General features: G+C 39.9%; 1 protein-coding gene across 2 annotated transcripts in view; it reads right to left on the reverse strand.

The window, feature by feature from the left end:
* Positions 1 to 20,800, reverse strand: part of ST8SIA1 (ST8 alpha-N-acetyl-neuraminide alpha-2,8-sialyltransferase 1) — a 158,135-nt gene that overhangs the window by 51,526 nt on the left and 85,809 nt on the right. Inside the window, exons 3-5 of one of the 2 annotated variants that reach the window (XM_083829664.1) lie at positions 19,937 to 20,046; positions 19,698 to 19,808; positions 13,187 to 13,279 (exon numbers count right to left, since the gene is read on the reverse strand). In XM_083829664.1, coding sequence (XP_083685790.1) covers positions 13,187 to 13,279; positions 19,698 to 19,808; positions 19,937 to 20,046 — 314 coding nt within the window. The remainder of the gene's footprint in view (positions 1 to 13,186; positions 13,280 to 19,697; positions 19,809 to 19,936; positions 20,047 to 20,800) is intronic. The other variant, XM_083829665.1, reaches the window with a different exon arrangement.

Below are 20,800 nucleotides of genomic sequence, written 5' to 3' on the forward strand. Positions count from 1 at the left end.
CCTTCAGTTCTGAGTTTATGTTTCTTCACAAATACAATTTACTCATTAAAAAAAAAAAAAAAAAAAAGACTTTGTTCTGGTAACAAAGTCATCTGTCTTTTTATCTGTGCCATCTTATTTTGAAATGCTGGCTTCCACAAATACTCTACCAATTTCACATATACACGTACACTTAATTGTTCACCCTGTCAGCCTGCGTACAAATTGAGGTGGTTTTACTCGGGTGGGCGGCCAAGCTCCACCACAACCGCTTTCTCACTCCCCCTCCTCAAAGAGGAACAGGGAGAAAATACGATGAAAAGGGCTCAAGGGTTGAGATAAGGATGAGGAGATCACGCAGTAATTATTGTGACGGGCAAAACAGACTCAGCATAGGGAGACAGTAAGATTTATTACCTATTACTAACAAGCTAGAGAAGTGAGAAACAAATGAAAGAAACCAAAAGCACCTTCCCCCCCATCCACCCTCTTCCACCTCCTTCCCCAAGCGGCGCGGGGGAATGGGGGTTATGGTCAGTCTATAGCGCTTCTCTGCTGCTCCTTCTCAGTCACTCTCGTCCCCTGTGCTGTGGGGTCCCTCCCACGGGATTCCGTCCTTGCTGAACTGATCCTCTGTGGGCTTCCCACAGACAGCAGATGTTCAAGAACTGCTCCAGATATGGGTCCATACCATGGGGTCCATCCCTCAGGAGCGAACTGCTCCAACCTGGGTCCCCCACGGGCAGCAGCTCCTGCCAGGTCACCTGCTCCTGCGTGGTCTCCTCTCCACGGGCTGCAGCTCCATCCCGGAATCTGCTCCGGCAGGGGTCTTCCACAGGCCGCAGCCTCCATCAGTGCAGGTCCGCCTGCTCTACCGTGGTACTCCATGGGCTGCAGGGGGACAGCCTGCTTCACCATGGTCCTCACCACAGGCCGCAGGGGACTTCTGCTCCGGCGCCTGGAGCACCTCTCCCCCTCCTTCTTCATTGACCTTGGCGCCTGCAAGGCTGTTCCTCACTCCTCTCACTCTCCCAGCTGTTGTGTGGCGCAGTGTTTTTTTCCCTGTCTTAAATATGCTCTCACAGAGGCGCAAACAACATCGCTTATTGGCTTAGCTCTGGTCAGCAATGGGGCCCTTACCTAACATGGGGCAGCTTCTAGATCCTTCTCACAGAAGCCACCCCTATGGCCCCCTGCTACCAAAACCTTGCCACGTAAACCCACTACATCTCTACAATAAAGTCACAACGTTTCTTCTGATGACCTTTTAATGAACAGTAATGAGTCTCAGAGAGCTGTTTGATGCTTTTTCCCCACCAGAGTTTAAATTTGCTTTTTGGAATTCTCAGCATTAAGCTATTTACAGTTTTAAAGACTTCTTCTCATGAAACATAAATTAATGACATCAACTGGAAAAATTGACTTTCATACCTTACACACCATGGCTTTGGAAACAAGTTTTAATCCCTCATTATACTTTTTTCTCAGTTTTGATGTCATTTAACTTTTTCTTGCCTTCTGTGGAAGGCTTTCTGAACATCTAGATACTTCCTTCGATGTTTAATCACTTCCACTCTTTTTCCATGTACTACACTAACCAACTAAGTCAGAGTAACTAATTCCTTCTGACCTTCATTTTTCCTCGCTCTCTTAATACAGGTACTATTTATTCTTTTTTTTTTTTCCCTATTTTCTGAGGACACGTGGAAAAAACAGTCCCAAAGATCTTTCCTTAATGGTTCTGATAATGCTCTGGCTACTTAAAAACTCCAGAAAAAAAATCTCACAATCCCTTTAATTTCTGATTTACCTAGGGATCCCTTAACCTTTTGTTCTCCATTCTCACTTCCGTTCTAAACCCTCTGTTAGGACTAAACGTTCATCTTTTCTGCATTAACTCCTTCACTGTTGGGCACTAGACCTGCTGTAGCTTACCTCTTCCTCATTCTTTCAGTGTATTTACAGTCAAATTCTGGTTTCCTCAATAATGTCACAGTATTGTCTTACAGGTATTGCATTACTCCACTTTTAATAGATTTCTACCAAATTCTCAGAATTCTACTGCAAAATTTTCATTTAGAATTTTATAAATCACATTTTGAACCTTTTCATGCAATTGCTAGATTCGGTGCCCTTCAGTCCTTACACAGAGAAACTGATGGAAACAGAAAACTATAAAAGATAAAATATTCAATGTAGCATGTAAGTGTTTTTAGAAGATTGCTTCTTTCCCTCTGCTGTTTCCCCTGCTCTATTTCCCCTACCTCTCGAAGTCATTTTTTTAACATTTCAAGTACATTTCCTCTAAAACAGTTTGCTTCTTGTACTTAGAGTAGCAAATCCAAGGAACAGAAATGGTAAACAATAAGCAAATAAAATATAGTTGGTCAACATCCAGCTTTTAATATGGAGCATTAAGAAAGGGGATGAGGCTGTTTTAAGTAGCATCAACCTTCCAGGGAAAAAAAAAAAAAAATCTAACAGCTGTAACTCACAGGAAACTACAGAGATAAGACAAGTGTCCAAGTCAGTAAGATAAAGTGTACAGCTTTTTACTACTACATTACATGGAAGAAAGGGAAGTAACTCCCTCTTCCTTTGTCCCTTAGAACCCATAATAAATTTCATGATTTTAGAGATAGGGTAGAAGTGCTCAGCCTCCTTTTTCTAATCCTCTCTTCATCCCTTTAGATTCAACTTCTTACAGCAGTTCCTCTTCAAAGGACTGTTTGTTTGTTTTTCAGGAAAGTTTTCTGATTACACTTTCCTTTCCCTTAAAACCAATAATGAATTCCTTCATGATTTGAGAGAGAGGGTAGAAGTGTTCAGCATCAGATCTTCATAAAATCTCAGAGATGGGGCCAGCTGTAAGTATTCACCTGACCCAAAATGACAACAAAAATGTGTCATGCAGAGAGCAACAGGCATCCTGTTACAATTGACTTCAATTTTCTGACAACGGACCTTTCTCTGATGAGAAACCATGAAATAACTATTCAGAGCCAGCACCAGGAAGAGGCCCTGAAGGCCAAACAGACTGAGACCCCCATGTCTGCCCATCTAACCAGAGCAGCTGACTCTCACTGAAAGCCCTATGCCATATTAACCAACCTTCCTGTGCACAAAGTGATCCGCTATTCAGTCACATCTGAAGAAAGTGTATCACTTACCTTTCAAGGATCTTTACAGCTAAACATTTATCTAAACAAATAAAAGGAAAACACTAATTTGACAGCTGTCAACTTCCCAAAATTTCTACAGAAGTAAACTAAAAGCAATAAAATGCAAATGCCAATTTTTACAACTGTTCTGTTCAGAAAACTAGCAGTTTCACTATAAAATAAAATAAACCCAACTCTACTTGGAGGCGTATTTTCACTAAAAATTATTCTGTTTCTAGATCATACATAAAAGGCTGCTGATGAAAAATGTTCTCTGATGCTTACAATGACTCATTTCCAGCAATTTAACAACATCTTCTTGTAAGAAATATAGAGAAGTTTTTTAACATTCTGACTCAAGTGAATTGTCCTTTTAATCAGCTCAATTTTTGCTTATAAAAACTATTTCATGAGTCACAACCTCACACTCCTAGATTTTTTAACTGCACATTCATCATAGGGCAAGCATAATAGTATAAAAAACAACAAATGTATTGATGTTTTCCAATAAATCAACTTGCTTACATTTCTTCCTCAAAGGACAGGCTATACTTCCAGGACTAAGGGGCTACGGGTGGGCAGGAAAGGCTACCTAGACGCCAGAGCAGACAGGGAAGAAGAGAGTGCCTCATCCACACCCCCTGCGATTTTTCACCTTGGAAGGCAAGTCCAGCCAACGGATCCATGAACAAAATAACAAACCTTCCCTGACAAGAAAAAAAAAAAAAACTGTGTCAAGTTTTTGGTTGGTGTAAAGCACTGCAGTGGGAGCTACAATCATTTATACCCCTAAAAGACTCTATATTGGATTTTCTCTCTCCATTCACCCTTTCCTGTAGCATTTATTCTAAGTTTTACTGATTTAGGTTTTTCACTGAAATTCATGTTGAAATAATGTCCTAAAATGTTTATTGAGCAGAAAAATGATCTTGGTAATAGAAAATTAAATCTTTCCAGAGTTTACGGGAAGGAAAATATTGACTATGAAAACAACACCAAAATGTCAGGAAAAAAAAAATCAAATACTTTCATATTCATTATAATAAATTCTGTCTGAAAATGATTGGTTGGATCTTGTCCTCCCCAGCTGAGAGTGCCAAAATAAAATCTAGGAGGAGGCTTCTATGGTACAAGCTCTTGTTGACCAACCTAGCAACTGGTTTCCCTACTGACTTTGCCGCCCAAGACTCAAGAGTGATGAATAACGACCTACACAGCCCATCAGCCTCTGCTGGAGGCCAGCAGTGCTGGAATCTCACAAATCAGCAGAGATTAACATGAGTAAAACCCACCAGCCTTATCAGTTAGATTATCTCATTTCCAGCAATCCCCTGACTGTTTAATGAGAGAATAGATATTAATTAACCTCTCTCTGCCTCTTTGATGCCTATACATAATCTAAAGCTTTTGGCCTGTGGCTCAGCCCATTAGGATAATTCTTGCACTCCTGTGACAGTCTCCTGAATTTGAAGTCTTTCTTTGAAGTTTATGGTATCACACAGCAGCAGATACTATTAAAAGTGGAAGTTATTCTTTTTTTTTTCTTTTTTCTTTTTTGGGGGGGGGGAGTGAGGAGGAGAGGATGTCACAATCTGACAGACCACAGAAAAGTAGTTTTCTGTGTTCTCATTATCTTTACTCTTCTAGATTGCAGGAAGTCATGTATCTTCACTTTAAAAAGATACACTTGCTTCTTTTTTTTTTTTTTCCCAATCAATATCTGAAAAAATCCAAGAGCTGGGATAGCAGTAGAAAAATCTGGGTTAAAACCATAGACTGCAAAGAAAGATTAGTTACTTAAACAGTTTCTTAAAAAACTTTTGAGATGTGACCTTGAACAAACTTGGGTTGCTCATACATGACATTAAATTGCTTGATACAGAAAAACATTACAAATACAAGTTATTTCACTGATTTTGAAATATTACTTGCACACTTAAATATGAAAACAGTACTTGGGTACACTATTCCACATACAGGCGATAGGTTTAGCAGCTCTCATATCAAGTTCTTCCACAGGAGTATAAGGATGAAGAAAATCACCCTAATTAAAAGCATTACTTGCTCAAGGACATATATAGCTCTCGCATTTCACAAACCTAATAATGGAAAATCAGACAGCTGGTTGTCTTTCTGTTCGGTACTGCTGGTAGACTTTTCAATACAGTCATCTTAAGACAGCAGGAGGTAGGGAAAAAGAAAAAGCAAGTTCTCCTGCAATGGCTTGCCAAGAAAATGAAAATGTGTGAGACAATGTGTTAATGAATATCAGCACATACTGGCAAGCACTGGTGATTTTGGTAAGACAAAGATTTGCAATTAAAATGCCATTTGCAATACTGATAACTATAATTATCACCAAAATCCCAGTTTAAACTAGGAGATGTACAAACACATATGTAAGATAGTGCTTCTCTACTTCTACAATAAATATGCATTAGCAATGAAATTTGAGGACTTTCCTATCAGAAATCCAAATGGATTATTTTAAACCTGATGTCTTCTACTTTTGCTATATGATAATCATTAATAAAACATTGAATTTTTTTTAAGAGAGAGCATTGAACTACGATTTCATGACATTTCACTTACAATTTCTCATTTCACCCCATTATCAATTAGTCCTTTCAATTATTTTAGCATGGAAACTTTTGAAGAGTAACTGAATGGAGGGTCCCCCAAAATATCATCTTGCCTTGTCTCAGGGGAAATTCTACTTGATCAGCCAAACTTATCAGACCTGTATTTAAACACAAGCTAGAAGGATTTCACAGCACTCTCTGGGATGTTCTTTCTAATATCTAGTAATCACTTCACCTGATGAAGTATTGCCTCACCTCCAGTCACCTTAGCTAGCAGCACCCCAGGAAACTGTTATAGCTCTCCTCAGTCTTTCCTATTTCCCCCTTCTCCACAACCAGATTGTTGGTTAACTTTTCCTCTCATTTCTCATTTTCCTCAAAATTTCATCCCATTGTTTCTCATCTCATCACTAGCAATTGAAATTTTTCTTTGAAGCCACTGATGTATTTTGAGATACCTCTAGATGTAGTAATCCTTTCCTTGGGGCTCAGGTTTCAGAGATCTTCTTGTTTCTGCTCTTCACTTCTCTCTACAGTTGGCACTTAGTATTCGGGGTTTTACCAAACACACAGTGCCAAATCTGAGCACAGTACCCTAGCCAAGGCATGGCTGGGCTTAAATGTATCTCTTCATGTATTATATTTTTTTAGATAACCCAACATAGCATTTGCTATCATCTAAATAGTAGGATATTGCTTATTCATGCTCAGGCACTGGATCAAACACAACATGTTTCTTTTCTGCAGAAATGCCACCTAGCCAATAACTCACACATTTTTTTGCATTTTCCTTACTGAGTGGAGGCCTCTGCATTTGCTTCTTCTGGATAGCATTCTGTTTAGTTCAGAATGCTTCTCTAATTTTTCATCATAGCTTTGAATTTAAATTGCAATGCCAATTTACATGGTATGGCTGCATATTTGTATTGAGAAAATAGATGCCTTTCAGTGTGACTAATCTACTGCTATGATTTCAAAAGCTGACTTTAAAATTGTAACTGTACATATGGGGCTTAATTCAAATTAACCACATTATTTAGGAATGTTTGATTACACTGTAAAAGACTGTTCCATCTATGTCTTCCTCCATGGGTTAGGATTTGGTGATACCTAAAAAGTATAACTTTGCAGTCAGTCTCTGCAGCTTTTCAGAGGAAAAATAATCTAAAACTCATCTGCGAGAAGCAAAAGAAAATACACAATAAATTTTTTTTAAAGTGTTTTTTATCTCTTTCTTACTTTAAAATAGATTATAATCCTGTCCACACTGGCAATCAAGGAGAGAGGGGGCAGAAAATAGAGTAAAAGCCATTGATTTACATGGTGCGTCTCAGAAACTGAAAACAAACTGAGTTCTGCTCAAGGCATGGCTATAATAACATGAAAACATCACAGCATGGATTGTTGTTACAAGTCCACATTTTTCTATGCACCAGCTAATAATCAACAAAAGCCAATCAGAAATTCTGGATTTTTTTCCTGGTTCTGCCTTTGGCCTGATGGCAACATTGGCAAGTCCTTTTCATCACCTCACTTAGGCTTCCTTTTCTGTTCAACTGAGGACAAAAATAGGTGTTCCTCACAGACAGAAACTACGGCTTCAGTTGCTAACAAATTTGAAGCTTTCAAATGAATTTCATATTATAGAAAAGACTGATTAAAAGCCAATGAGGCTCCAAGCACCCGCTATATACAGAAAGGTTTGTTGTACTTTGTAGCTTGCCCGTAAGAACTGTTTCCCAGAAATATTATCCCCTTGTTTTTGGCAAAGACATTCTCAGACTCTTGTAGAACATAAAAGGGCAGTTTTGTGATGTGAATGAAAACAATGATTATTAATACTTTGGAGTGCTTCTCAGTGGAATAACCTGAGCTATACTCAACAGTGGGTACCAGGAATGAAGGAAGAACCACTATGTGAATTATTTAAAATCCAGTGGTTAAATGAGTTCACATGGAAAGATCCTCTCATCCCCTTGATAGCTGAAGAAAGAACAAGAGATGAGCAAGATGGATATCCCTTCAATAACATATTTTTCTTTCTTTCTTTTTTTTACTTTCTTTCTCTTTCTTTTCTTTTCTTCTTTCTTTCTTCCTTTCTTTCTTTTTCTTATTTTTTCCTGCTCTTTTTCAATTACCACCTTAAAATGTAACTACCTAGGAACAGAATATATTGCTTTTACGTGGAGACATAGTCAAGAGGAATTCTGATGCATCATTTTTATGAATGTGAGCAACAGGACCATGAACAACAGGGCTTAATACTGTACATCTGTTTAATCAAAGATGAAGGAAGCTTTTATCAAATTAAACAATTGTCTCAGTTCAGTCTTTCTATTCCTAATGGCTTAAGTCAGTTGGACTCAAAGCTGTCTCCAGGACTGAATCCAGGAAAGATTATTAGCTGGCTCTTAGATGCAGGGAGAACTGGAAAGCAATTTAATCCCACTCAAATTTTGTGGGAACCTAATAAACAACTGCGATATTTAACTGACATTTCAAAGCTTCAAGGCAGAATCATTGCATTTGTTAGCCTTTAGTCTCATTCCTTCATCTTGCTTCAGTGCAGGAAATGGAGGCAGAAAAAAATTGTCAAATATCAGAGATCAAAAAAGTGAATTAATTTACTGAAAAAAAAAGTATTCACACCCAGTGAATAGAAGTTCATACCAAGCTGCCAAGAGTGATGGGTGACCCTAAAGCTAGTTCTTCAAGTTTCAGTCAGGCTATTTCCATTAGCAATGTTATACAACTATTGAGAGACTCCACTATAAAGACTTAAATAAAAACATCCACATTTCAAACAGTGAAGGTCAATATCACCTCAGCTAACCCTTCAGTGTGTTCTGTATTCAAAGCAACAAGACGCTGCAGTAGCAGACACATGGATCGCCTACACCCCCTCTCTGACAGCAGACAGTGCAGGTATTTCACAGAATTTTTCATAACAAATCTAATTATGGTGACTCCAAAGCCCTGAACACATACAGAAATTACCCAGTCCTCATCCAAGTGAATATTCTCAATGAAGTGAGAGGTTATCAAACGGGGACTGCACAGTGCTGCCTCAGAGCCCAGCCCTGCAGCCTCTGCACACACCAAGCTCCCACACCTGGGACCACAGCACCAAGCCAGCCACAGAGGAGCTGGAGGTACGGAAGGGCACCTTGTCTCTTCCTTTCAACAGAAGGGCTGTCTTCTCTTACTAGACCAGCAGCATTAATCCCCACTATTCTCCTACCACATACCACTATCCATCATGGAGGGCTGAGGCCAGTAGGAGGTAGGGAGGGACTTCTCCAGGAAAAGGAGCAGATCTAATCACTCATCATGCAGAGGGGGTTGCGAGGGCAATGACTCCAAGTCCCCTTTCACAATCTGCTGCTCAAGCTGACACCAGCAGCAGCCCACAGAGCAGCTGCACGGCTGTCTGTGCTCTCACGAGTGCAAAGTGTGCTCCTTCAAGCATCGTCGATGCTTATAAAACAGAAAACCTTGAAAGGACAAGGGAGAAAAGCCTCACACAATCCAACTGGTTTTTGTATTATGTCCCAAAGACAGTGTCAGTGTGTTACATACCTCAGGGACTTCTGTTAGTTATAACAATTCTGAATTATCGTAAATAAAGAATGTTACTGTGTTCATTGTGCCATTTGCTAATGAGATTATTTCTACACAGGTCAGAAACGCACACAGATTGTGGATAAAATACTCACCAACAGACATCAGTAGATCTGAAACTCAGTGAATGCTGGGAAAACATCTATTTAGACAGCTATATCCACATTAATGATGATATATGTCTGCATAGGTTAGACAGAGTAGGAACGCATGGCAACTAGAAACTAGAAAGACTGCTGCAAACAGCATTTGTTTGCAGATTTAATTGAAACGTTAGACAAAATGTAAGGGTATTATTACAGGACATTTGCCAAAGATGTTGCATATGGTAAGAAAGCTAGAATTTGCTTCTCTTAAATAGCCCAGAAACAGTGACTTCAGAAACATGTAATATCTACATCCTAAACAGTAACCCTTTGTATCACTTAGTCAAAATCTTCTACCATTGATCAAAAATCATCACCGTCTACATAAGCATTTTTACGTTCACACGTGATCCTCTAACTAGTCCCACTCCACAGTTGTAGGCAAGTGTTCAGAATACATAAAACCATCACTGTAAATAATGTTACCTTGTTCACCACATGCACATCACAGGTCTCACTACTGCACTGCCTTCTTCCTAGCAGTGATATACAGCTGCTACTCATAGCTGACTAGGAAGGTAGGGGAATGAACTGGAAACATCAAGGGAAACTGGAAACATCAACCCATTTACAGTCCTCTATTCGATTAAGGTATGGGGGGGGTGGGGGGCAGGAAGGGGAGGTAGAGCGGGGAAGATTGTGGTGGTCCCAGGAGTAGCTTTACACAACATTTCAGTCCCAATTACAACCTCAATCCAGGCTTTGACAGGAAAGTAAATTTTGACTGTAAAGTGGAAAAGGAAGCTTTACACAAGCTCAAAGCACTAACTGAAGGGAAATGCCTGTGACACATTTTAGATAAAAAAAGAAATTAGGGCAGTCATCATGAGTCGTCTAGTCAGCTAAGGAAATTTCTATGATAATTCTATTGTCAGTGCTCATGTATAATATGAAGCAAAGTTAGGGTAGGAAATTCCTCAGAGTTTTTAAAATCCAAGTGAGAACTGAGCACCATATTTTACACATAAAACTGTACTACTTGCACAGTTATATTTCCTGCTTAAAACCAAGTAGGAACTTGATCTCTAAGTCTGTTATTATTATTTGCCAACTTCGAGTTTTGCAAAAGGCAGCATTTAGAAGGTATCACTAAAGTCGATGTACTCCCAGACTAAAGTTTTTACTGTCCCATCCCATGGCTCTAAAGCTAGAGAGAAAGAGTGGTAGCTCAGATATCACTGAGCAATAATTACTGGCAACAATTTAGTTTCCTATAGGCAATCCTTCTGATTTTATAACAGAGAAAACTGCCTCCACAACCTTGGTATGAAAACTTTGCCCTATCCAACATGCCTAATCATAAATTATCTAGCAATGATAAATCTTTTAGAAGCAATGAATGGGATTGCAGGGCCAATTCACTAAATCTGCCATAACACACTTGAGAGATAATTGAGATGTCAAGCCTCATCAGTATCAACCTACTCAAAGTAAGGACAAGAGGACAGTGGAAGAATGATAATGAATAATACCATTATGTGAAGCTAGTTAACTTACAGCTTAGAAACAGATACATACCAGTCACCAGTCTGAAAGTCCTTGAATATCATGAAAGTCTGGACTTACAAGCAGTCTTAGTTCCTTAAAAAGCTTGTTTCCATAGAAATGGATTCTTTTTTGAGAGTAGTAGTCATTTTTGCATTTTAACTTCCAAGCTTGCACCTTTTATCAAATTCTAACTTAACATGCAGAAGGCAAAATTATAAGTTTACAAGAAAGATTAGTAAAATATAATTAAAAAAGAAAAAAAAAAGAAACTCTTTCTGAACAGGCAGAGGAAGTGTCAGATCTCTCAAGATCTTCAAGCCTGAGGAGGTTTCTGCCAATTTTCAGCACTATGGGTTTGTTCTTTGTCTCATTCTCAATAATTGTCTATACATCTCCTTATCTAATCAATACACACACATATACATCCCACATTACTTTCTTATCAAAGGTCTTGCATCACTGTTATCCATTTTGAAAACTGACATTGAAAACAATCCCATTTTCTGATCTCTTGTTCTTTCCTCACTTTCACTTTCTCCATTTTCCTTCCCCATCCACTCCCCCTGTTGATATCCTTCTCTCACAGGGTATCATTTCACGTCTGCTCATTCCTTCCTTTCCTCCTTGCTGGTTAACTCCACAGTCTCTCTAGTGTAGTTCCATAGTCTTCCTGTAACATCACTAAAACTCTTTTTCCTTTTTACTTTCTGTTCAAAAATATTAAGTACAGCATGCTTTCCACTGTAAGCCTTGGTGAGGTGTGTGAGGGACAGAAAATGTCCATGAGTTTAATAATCCTCTGCACTGGCAACTGTAAAATCCTTTGCAAACTTTGTACTTCCCACTGCTCTTCTTCATTTTACCCACAATGCTATGCAAAGATAATCTTCTTTCCTCCATTTGATGCTCTGTCCGTTTCATCCCATTTTTTAAATCAACATCATTAGCTGTGTACCTTCCATAGGATTTTCAGATCCCCCCACCCTCAGGGCCCACTGCTCTGAGCAGCTCCCTCTTCCTGCCTGGCACCTGGTGCCATTCTCTGCCAATTCTGCTTGTTTTGCTTTCTTTTTATCCCAACAGCCTTCCTGTTTCTTCCCCTGTTCAGACACTCTCTGCTTGGAATCAGCTCTTGAAGTTGATGACTTCTCCATTTCCCTCTTGCTGACCCTGCCTTTTCCACTCTGTCCAAGACTGGCATACAACCCATCTTTTCCACACACAAAAGCAGACAACCCTTCAGTTCCTGACAGAGGAAAAATACTACATTTAGATAACAACAAACATCAAATTCCAGGTCTGTTCTGTGCCTTTCTTTCTCAAACACCTGGCTTTCTAGTATTTATTTTATTCCACTACTTTGTTTCCTTTCACAATCCCTCACCTCCCAGTACCTACATTATACATTTCTCTTATGCCTAATCATTTCCTGCTCACTCTCTTGGTTTATGCTTTTTCTCTATGTTTTTCAGTGAGCATGGCAGGTTACTACCAGATCTCATTCTGCCTGAGAAAAGCCTACCTCATTCCGGGTGATAAACAAATAACATGGCAATTAAAATTCAGCAAGGCAAAATCAGAGAGATGGCACCGACTTTTTTTTCCTTGTCTCTTCCCCTCTCTCATCAACTATTGACATTTGGAAAATTTCAACCAACTCAAATAGTCAACAAAATTTTATCCCAGTCTCCTAAGAAGCACAGCTTGTATGATCACAACCTGCTGATTGGTTCTATTCTAATCTTTTTTGTACCCGTAAGTCAACATCAAATAACAGAAAGAGAGTAAGGATGCAGAAATAATCTGTGGCTCCTTCATTAGCCTCTTCATTAACCATGGAATGCAGCAGCCAGCTGGCCCCACCAGCGTACTAGTTTGGACCACCCATTGGTATGTGCCTGGCCTACGAGTAGCCAAAGCACCTCTGGCATGTACCCAGCCATCCAGTTAAAAGTAGGGAGCTGCAAGCACTGAGGGGAGTGAGGTAGGAGAAATAACTCTGCAGGAAGCCATTCTCCCTTAGTTTCCATGCTTACAGTGAAAAGATCTTGGTTTATTTCACCTAACAACAACCCAATGTGCATTTAATCTTTTCCAGAACCTTTTCCAGGACAAGAACATAACTCTGGCACACTAATATCTATAACACAGATGAAGCATTTTTTGTTTTGATTTCTCCAGTCCAGAGAAAGAATAATATGCTCCCTACCTTTTCTGAATTATACTGGGATTTGCAGTCACCAGCTGGGTTTTTGTTCCAACATCCTTGCTGTATTCGCTTGATAGTGGAGGAAGGTTGCACCTGTGCACAGAAAAACATTCAAAATTTTAACTGACATTCAGGATTGACAGGCTTCCACCTCAGTCTTTTTAAGTCTGCAAATTTGCAGTATTCAAAAACAAAAACTGCAAGCTGACAGAAAACGTAGAAGTGCTGTACAGATATTAGACCAAGCTACCAATGTTCCCTACTATACCACATCTATAAGCACAATAGGACATTTTTGTACCAGATTGCAGGGAAATGTAGAAATAAAATCTTTTGCAGAAATGATCCCATCCTATGTAACTATTAATCAAAAACATAGACAGTGACTTGGCATTTCTGACAGGTTGAAAGGTGATGGAAGAAGCTGTTATTATCTATAGCAAAAACATTTTTCAACCTCTTCTCAAGTTCTGAAAAGTTTTTACTCATTTTGTTTTGTTTTCCAGTATCACACTCCTGACTGTTATCACTCTGTAGCAGTACAAGCATTACATATGTCTTACAAGCATTACATATGTCTTGCAAGCAATGGGCAACTGGAATTTTTTAACATTACTTTGTGGTGTAGTCTTCAGCATACCAGAATTTACAAAGAAAACAGAAAAAATGTAAGTGCTTATTTAATATGTGCATAACAGTCCTCTCACAGCCTTGTTCTGGTGGGAAGGGTGATAACGTAAAACAATGAAGTGACTAAGCAGATCTACTATGGCAAGCAGAAAGACAAGGCTCCGAAAAACAGAAGTAGAGAGAAACTTCCAAACAATACACAGTCCTAAATGTTTCTGAGTAAAGACCTCGGAGAAGAAGGAAGGAGTGGTAGATAAAGGTGAAAATACATGCAAGCAGTATCCAAGCCTGTGCACTGCTGTAGAAATAACAGTTAGGAGAAACATACTCAACACATTGCAACTAAAATGGTCACTAAATTGACACCAAAAATGGACGTCAAAACAGTTTTTTCCATTTCAAAGTTGTCTAGCTTTTTAAAATCAAAGATACAGATAATATTTTTAATGCAAAAAGGGCAAAAAGGAAACAAAGATTCTCAGAGAAAAGTAGGATTTGGATTTTTTCTGTAACAAGTCTTTTGTGTTTTAGTGCTGCTGGGTTGTTTTTGAGGTGTTTCCTCCCTCCCCCCCAAAAAATATTGTTTTGGCCTGTATTATAACCAAATTTGCCCTCGATTTTTTAAACTCAGCCACGGAATCAAGAGATCGCCATGGGCTTGTGCTGGTTTCCCTGCCTTGCCACAGCACAGCCCAGAGGAGCAGAGCTCAAGGCAAGGAAGGAAGCCAGCACCTGGCTGCTGCTGTGCTGGGCAGGAGCTTCCCTAGGCCCAGGGTCAGGTGGCCCAGGACTCAGTTGGGCCCGCGGCCTTGCAGGGAGTCCTTATTTCAAATTCGCCATGTCTCTTCCCATTGCCACAGATATGTGGGTTTCTTTGCTGCAGGTCATACTCCTGTGAAAGTCAACCTCATTTCTCACCATGTTCTCCATTAAACTTTCTCTGGCACTCCTCTTCTCCAGCAATATCTCTGTGTTCATCTTCCAGGCAGACCGGTTTGGTCACCCTCAAGTCCAGCAACAACCAGTTGCTTATTCCATTTAGTTTTTAATCTTACTAAATCAAAGGCCCGTTTCCTAAGCTAGTGAGAAGCAGGACCTATGGAGCCATGGTTCAGTTTTTAGGGCTGTTTCTGGGTGCTACTCCAGAAACTCTGGGACAACATGTTTTATGACAAGGAAAGCCCTTGCTCCCATAGCGGTTGCTGCCCTGCGAATATTTTCACTGGCCTCCACAGCAGTGGCAGGATGGTTCCACACAAGTGTCGTGGCTGGGAGCAGCAAAGGAGCTACTCAGGCTGGAGGCTGCACCTCCACATGCTGTTGTTCGTGTGGTACTGGTGCCCAGCAAGGGTGCTAGTGTGTGTGCACACAGTATGCTTCATACAGTTTTCTTAATGCCAAACATCCCACATTCCTTAAAAACACCAGAATAGTGCATTGCATGTGTTAGAATACAGTCAAATACCAGCCATCAGAACCATATTCTTAAATTCACATTATGAGAAAATGCCATGAAGGACAGCAAAGTCATATGTATGTCCTCTTGCACCTGGGCCAGAGCAATCCTAAGCACAAATACAGGCTGGGAAAAGAATGGATTGAGATCAGCCCTGAGGAGAAGGACCTGGGGGTGCTGGTTGACGAGAAGCTCTACATGATCCATCAATGTGCGCTTGCAGCTCAGAAAGCCAGACGTGTCCTAGACTGCATCAAAGGCAACATGGCCAGCAGGGCGAGGGAGGTGATTCTCCCCCTCTGCTCTGCTCTTGTGAGACCCTACTGGGAGCACTGAGTTCAGCTCTGGGGCTCTCTATATAAAAAGATACAGACCTGTTGGAGTGAGTCCAGACGAGGGCCACAAAGTTGATCAAGGGGCTGGAGCACCCCTCTTCTGAGGACAGGCTGAGGGAGTTGGGGTTGTTCAGCCTGGAGAAGAGAACGCTCCGGGGAGACTTTATGGAAGCCTTCCAGTACCTAAAGGGGGCCTACAGGAAAGTTGGGGAGGGACTTTTTACAAGCGAGTATAGGACAAGAAGTAATGGCTTCAAACTAAATGACAGGAGGTTTAGATTAGATATAACGTAGAAGTTCTTTACTCAGAGAGTGATGAGGCACTGGAACGGGTTGCCCAGAGAAGCTGTGGATGCCCCATCCCTGGAGGTGGCCAGGCTGGACGGGGCTTTGAGTAACCTGGTCTAGTGGGAGATGTCCCTGCCCATGGCAGGGGGTTGGAACCAGGTGGTCTTTAAGGTCCCTTCCAACCCGAACCATTCTACGATTCTACGTATACGTAACAGACTAATTCAACCATGTTCATCATGAAAAATAAAATTTTCAGGAAAGCTTTGCTCCTTTTCTTGACCATATTTGTTAAGATGTGCATGAGGAATCACAATCTCATTTGGGGAACAGCTTCTCATTTGATCTACCACAATTTAAGAGAAGCTAGAAAACTTAAAATGAAGCCAGAAAAGACAGATCAAAAATAAGAGAGAACGGGGGGGGGGGGGGGGGGGGAATAAACGAGCATAGGGAAAGATTAATTCCCAAAGAGTGATAAAACTTTAGAAATTGAGAAAGGTTTACATTTTGAAAAAAAAACAAAAAAAAAGAAAAAGATAGTAATTTGTTGTTTTCTATACCTGCACTGAGTAGGATACAAATTAATCAGCATAATACTATCTGCAGAGGTTGTGTGTAGGAACCCTCCCAGTAGCAGTTTTCAATGGCATGTCAAACAAACATTCGTGAAGCAAGATCTTGCCTCAGAGCAAAGAGATGGAATAAATGACCTCTGTCAGGCTACAATTTAATGGTCTCTGATTCGAATAAACACAAACTTTTAGGGCAAGCTTTAAAGAAGCCATTTTTGATTGAAGTTTATTTAAAAGCACTGTAAAGGACTTTTTTCTTCTGTCTCTAGTTTTATCATCTTAACATATGAATAATGAAATTTATTTCACAACCAGTTCCAGATGCATTATTTAAACACATCTAATTCCTTTTAGCAGTAAATCTCATTCCCAGCTTATTCTGCATGAAATACTAAGTAGCCCAAGTATCTAGCAGGAAACTCATCACAAATTCACTTGATCAACAGAAACTTCTTGGCCTTTTCTTTAACAAGTCAGCAGCGTTTTGAGCTCTGCGCAATTGAGGAATGCATCAAGAAGTAAAAGATTCATCCTAAGAAACACACCTTTTTAATTATCTTACTCTTGCTCCTGGTACTAAGGAGTAAGAACATGAGTGTGCATGTACATGAAAGAAGGAAGTACCAGGACAGTGTCTGAGGCCAGCATTTTTGACATGAGCATAAATGAAAGAGGAGAACATACTGGTCTTTAGTTTCTCCTTGCTTAGACACAGATTTTTTTGGGGAAAAATATATCAACAAGCACAGCTGTCTATGTGTGCCTTTTTGACATCTGAGAACTTCCAACTCACTAGGTAGCAACACCTTCAAGAGTGAAATGAGAGGGATCCTTCAACCTTCACAGGGCAGAAATGCCTCTTCTGGGTTTGGCCCAGAGAAAAGTCCATCTCCTGCAGGTGCAGAGAATCCAGGCAGCCTGGCCAGGCAATGTCATGTGCATTTGGTAGATGTTAAATGATTATCTAGCTCTTTATATATTGTATATTCGCATATTACTAAACACTAGGGACTAATATGAATTTAATACATGATTTCAAATATTCATTTTTATTCTTTTGTGGCACCTTGGCCATTATCAAGACAATAATTACATAGGGGAACTGAACACAATGTTTCTCTGGACTTGTCTACAAACCCCAAAAGTAGTACCATATTTAATATCCCCAGCTCCACCAGGGCTGGTACGGCTAGATGGCATGTCACGTTGTAATGGAAAGATAACAGCTTGGCCTCCCCAAACCATGACAGCCACTAGTCAGTGGCTTCCAGTTTTGGAACAAATTCACCAACAATAGCTTGGAGAACTCCCCCCAAGTTCCCTGGGTAGAAACCCTCTCCGTGGCAGATGTACAAACCACAGCAGAGACAAAAGACAGCTGAGGGACAGGAAGAATCATTAGACACAGAAATATTTCTTCACGATCTAATGCCAAGAAAACATGTCTCTTCTGTCAGAATAGAGACAAAAACATTGCTTATAGTTCAGTACCCAACACGTCTCTTAAAATACACGCTTGCATGAAGAGAGAGGGCAAATCAAAAAAACCTTCCTGAAAATAAGGACTACAAACTTGAAAAACAGCCAGGTATCTCAAGAAAAGCCTATGATAACCACACTAACTAAACATGTAGACCATATGCCATGTACCTTTTTTATTGCAGATGCAGTGTGCTGTATTTTCAGCCTTAGGGGCTGAAAACTCCTGCTTTTTTAATCTCTATGTCGGCACAACTGTGCTTGTAGAAGATGCTCAGCAACAAGATGCAGTTTAAACTCATTAATTAACCCCAGTGATTACAATTTATCAAAGATGGCTGCAATTGTATTTCCATAAGCTCTGTCATAAGTGAAATCAAAAACAATATGAATAGAAGAAAAGAACAATGGCAAAACCTAGCATAATTATTTCACACTGCAGAAATACTTAAAAGACATCACAAATTTCTTATGAAAAAATGTAAAATATTACACAAGTCATCGTGTTCTTTCCCTCTCAGCTCTCAGATTATAGAAATCAGATTTAGAAAAGATCTGCTAAATCCTATCCTATGCTACAAAAATACTTTCTCCCAGTGGTATATTAGCTTCTACCCTAAAGAACCGAAACATCTTCCATAAACATGATTGCATATCACTAATACAAAACAGCTTGCCAGCAATTACTGGGATTTTTGCAGGATTTTCCCTACCACTTCTTTACAATTCAAAATAAGTTTAGTACAGATAATGGCTAGTTTACCCTCCCTGGAGAGAAAAAAAAACATTTTTCTGATCAAGTGATAAGAGCTGTTTAAAAAAAAAAAAAGTTTCTATTGTCTTTGTAACTGATTGCTCCTATGGTATTTCAACTTCCCATTGCATCTACATATTACCATGGCATACCCAGCAGTTTCTTGTATTTAGTCTCTGGAACACCCAAGGTGTTTTGCAGTAACAGCAATCAGTACACTGAGTCTCTCCCTCTGTGCCTTACATATTCTCCTCTGTGAAGGTTCTAAATATACATTTCCTTTGTCTTTAGTTTGTTGTATTTCTTCGTTTAACATTGAAAGCATTTTTGTTCCTTGAGATCCAAACCAGAAATTATAGTAGTATTGTTTGGTTTACAGCAAATTTGTATGAGTTTATAGTAAGCTATCAGGATTTAATAAGGAGACTTGCTAAAGTGGGAGATCATTATGTATCTACCTCAAAACCCAAAGAAATTCCATCTCTCATCTCTTTGGAAGCAGTCCTCCAGTTTCTCCCTCACAATATTTTTCTTGTTCATGTTTAACAGAGAGAAGCTAATTTGTGTCTTTCTTCCTTAGAGAATGCAGATCTAGAAAGTGCCAAATTCAGTCAAGAAAGTGGTAGCTGATTCAGCATCCCTCCTGACAGATTCTGATAACTTCACAAAGGCCAGAGTGAAAGGGTATGTGGAGAACTTAAAAACAAAATGGCATCAAGGAAAGAGGTTTGGCCTTTTGTCAGCCAGTCAGCCAGAAATTAATCTGGAGGGAGGAAAAACATGGAAACATTTTAGCTTGTTCTATCTTCTTCCTTAAGCCTTGCCCTATGAGTCAGTATCTACTCATCATTAATTCAATGGGTTTCATATGATGGCATTTACAGTTGTGGAGGATGAAGCACAGTACGGGATGAGACCCTGTCTAATATAGCATAATTAAAAAGAAAAGCAGCTGTTAAGTCCCTGTCTATGACATTGTACAGGCCGTCACAACCTCAATGCATCCATCTGCACGCTACCCCCGCAGTACACATGTATCTGCAGAAGCCAGCCAAAACTGTTGCCTCTCCTCACTCTTCTGCCCAAATCACTTGTGTAAAGCATCCTGCAAAGGGAAGAAAGAAAGTACCCAAGGCAAATTATAACAGATTAATCACAACTGAATAGCTTTGAAAAGTCAGAGATTGAGCGGGGGGAAGGGGAGACAATTTGTCATTGAGGTTTCTGTCTTACCGCATGACAAAATCTGCTTGATCTATTTGTTTGCCGCAGCCGCTCTTTTTGAGAATCCCACCGTTTCCCACCACAGAGCATTTCTTCAGTGGCAGCTGGAAGGGTGTAGCCTAGCAACACAAAACAAGGACCAGTTTTACTGAGGAGAACACATACATCTTTGTAGCAGCTGTTCCTGGAAAACCCAGGGAGCTGGCAGGGCTCAAAATGAAGAAAGAAAAGGCAGAATTAGGAGCTAGGAAAAAAGTCCTGAAATTAGCTGGTAAATAGACACAGGACAGTTCTTATCCCCACTCCCCAAACCAGAATGCAACAAACATATGACACAAAGGACTGTAACATTTCTGCATAAGCAAAACTGCATAGTTATAAAGTCATGATGCACATAATGACAAAGACGGCAGTCCAAATGCGTCTTCTAGCCAAGCTGCAAAGACACAGGGGGAAAAAAATTACCAGGAAAAAAAACCATGAAAGTGACATTCCGGAGCTCATACACAAAAGACAGCTCTGGAGAATAAAGGAAGGAAGGAAGGAGGAACAACATGATTACAGGAGGGCACTGGGCCTCAGGAGTCGCCTGGTATCCCTCCATCATTCTATCACTGGGACTGGTCGCACTGAAGCCTTAAGCAAAGATATTTAGAGCCTTGACAGCAGATTCTTAAACACAGTATAAATTAAAATTAGAAAGGAATCATTTTAACTAAGGAGCTCTTGTAGCAGCTTAGATGGGCATTAAATTGCAAGGTCAAGTTGTTGTGCTATCTTATGCATCAGTGATAAATGAGATTTGTATATCCTTCATTTCAGAGGATCTCAACTACATGTGGAACATCTTCCTGTCAGCTTCAAGTCATTCAC

Source organism: Anser anser (assembly GCF_964211835.1).
Source record: "Anser anser genome assembly, chromosome: 1".
NCBI classification, from domain to species: domain Eukaryota; kingdom Metazoa; phylum Chordata; class Aves; order Anseriformes; family Anatidae; genus Anser; species Anser anser.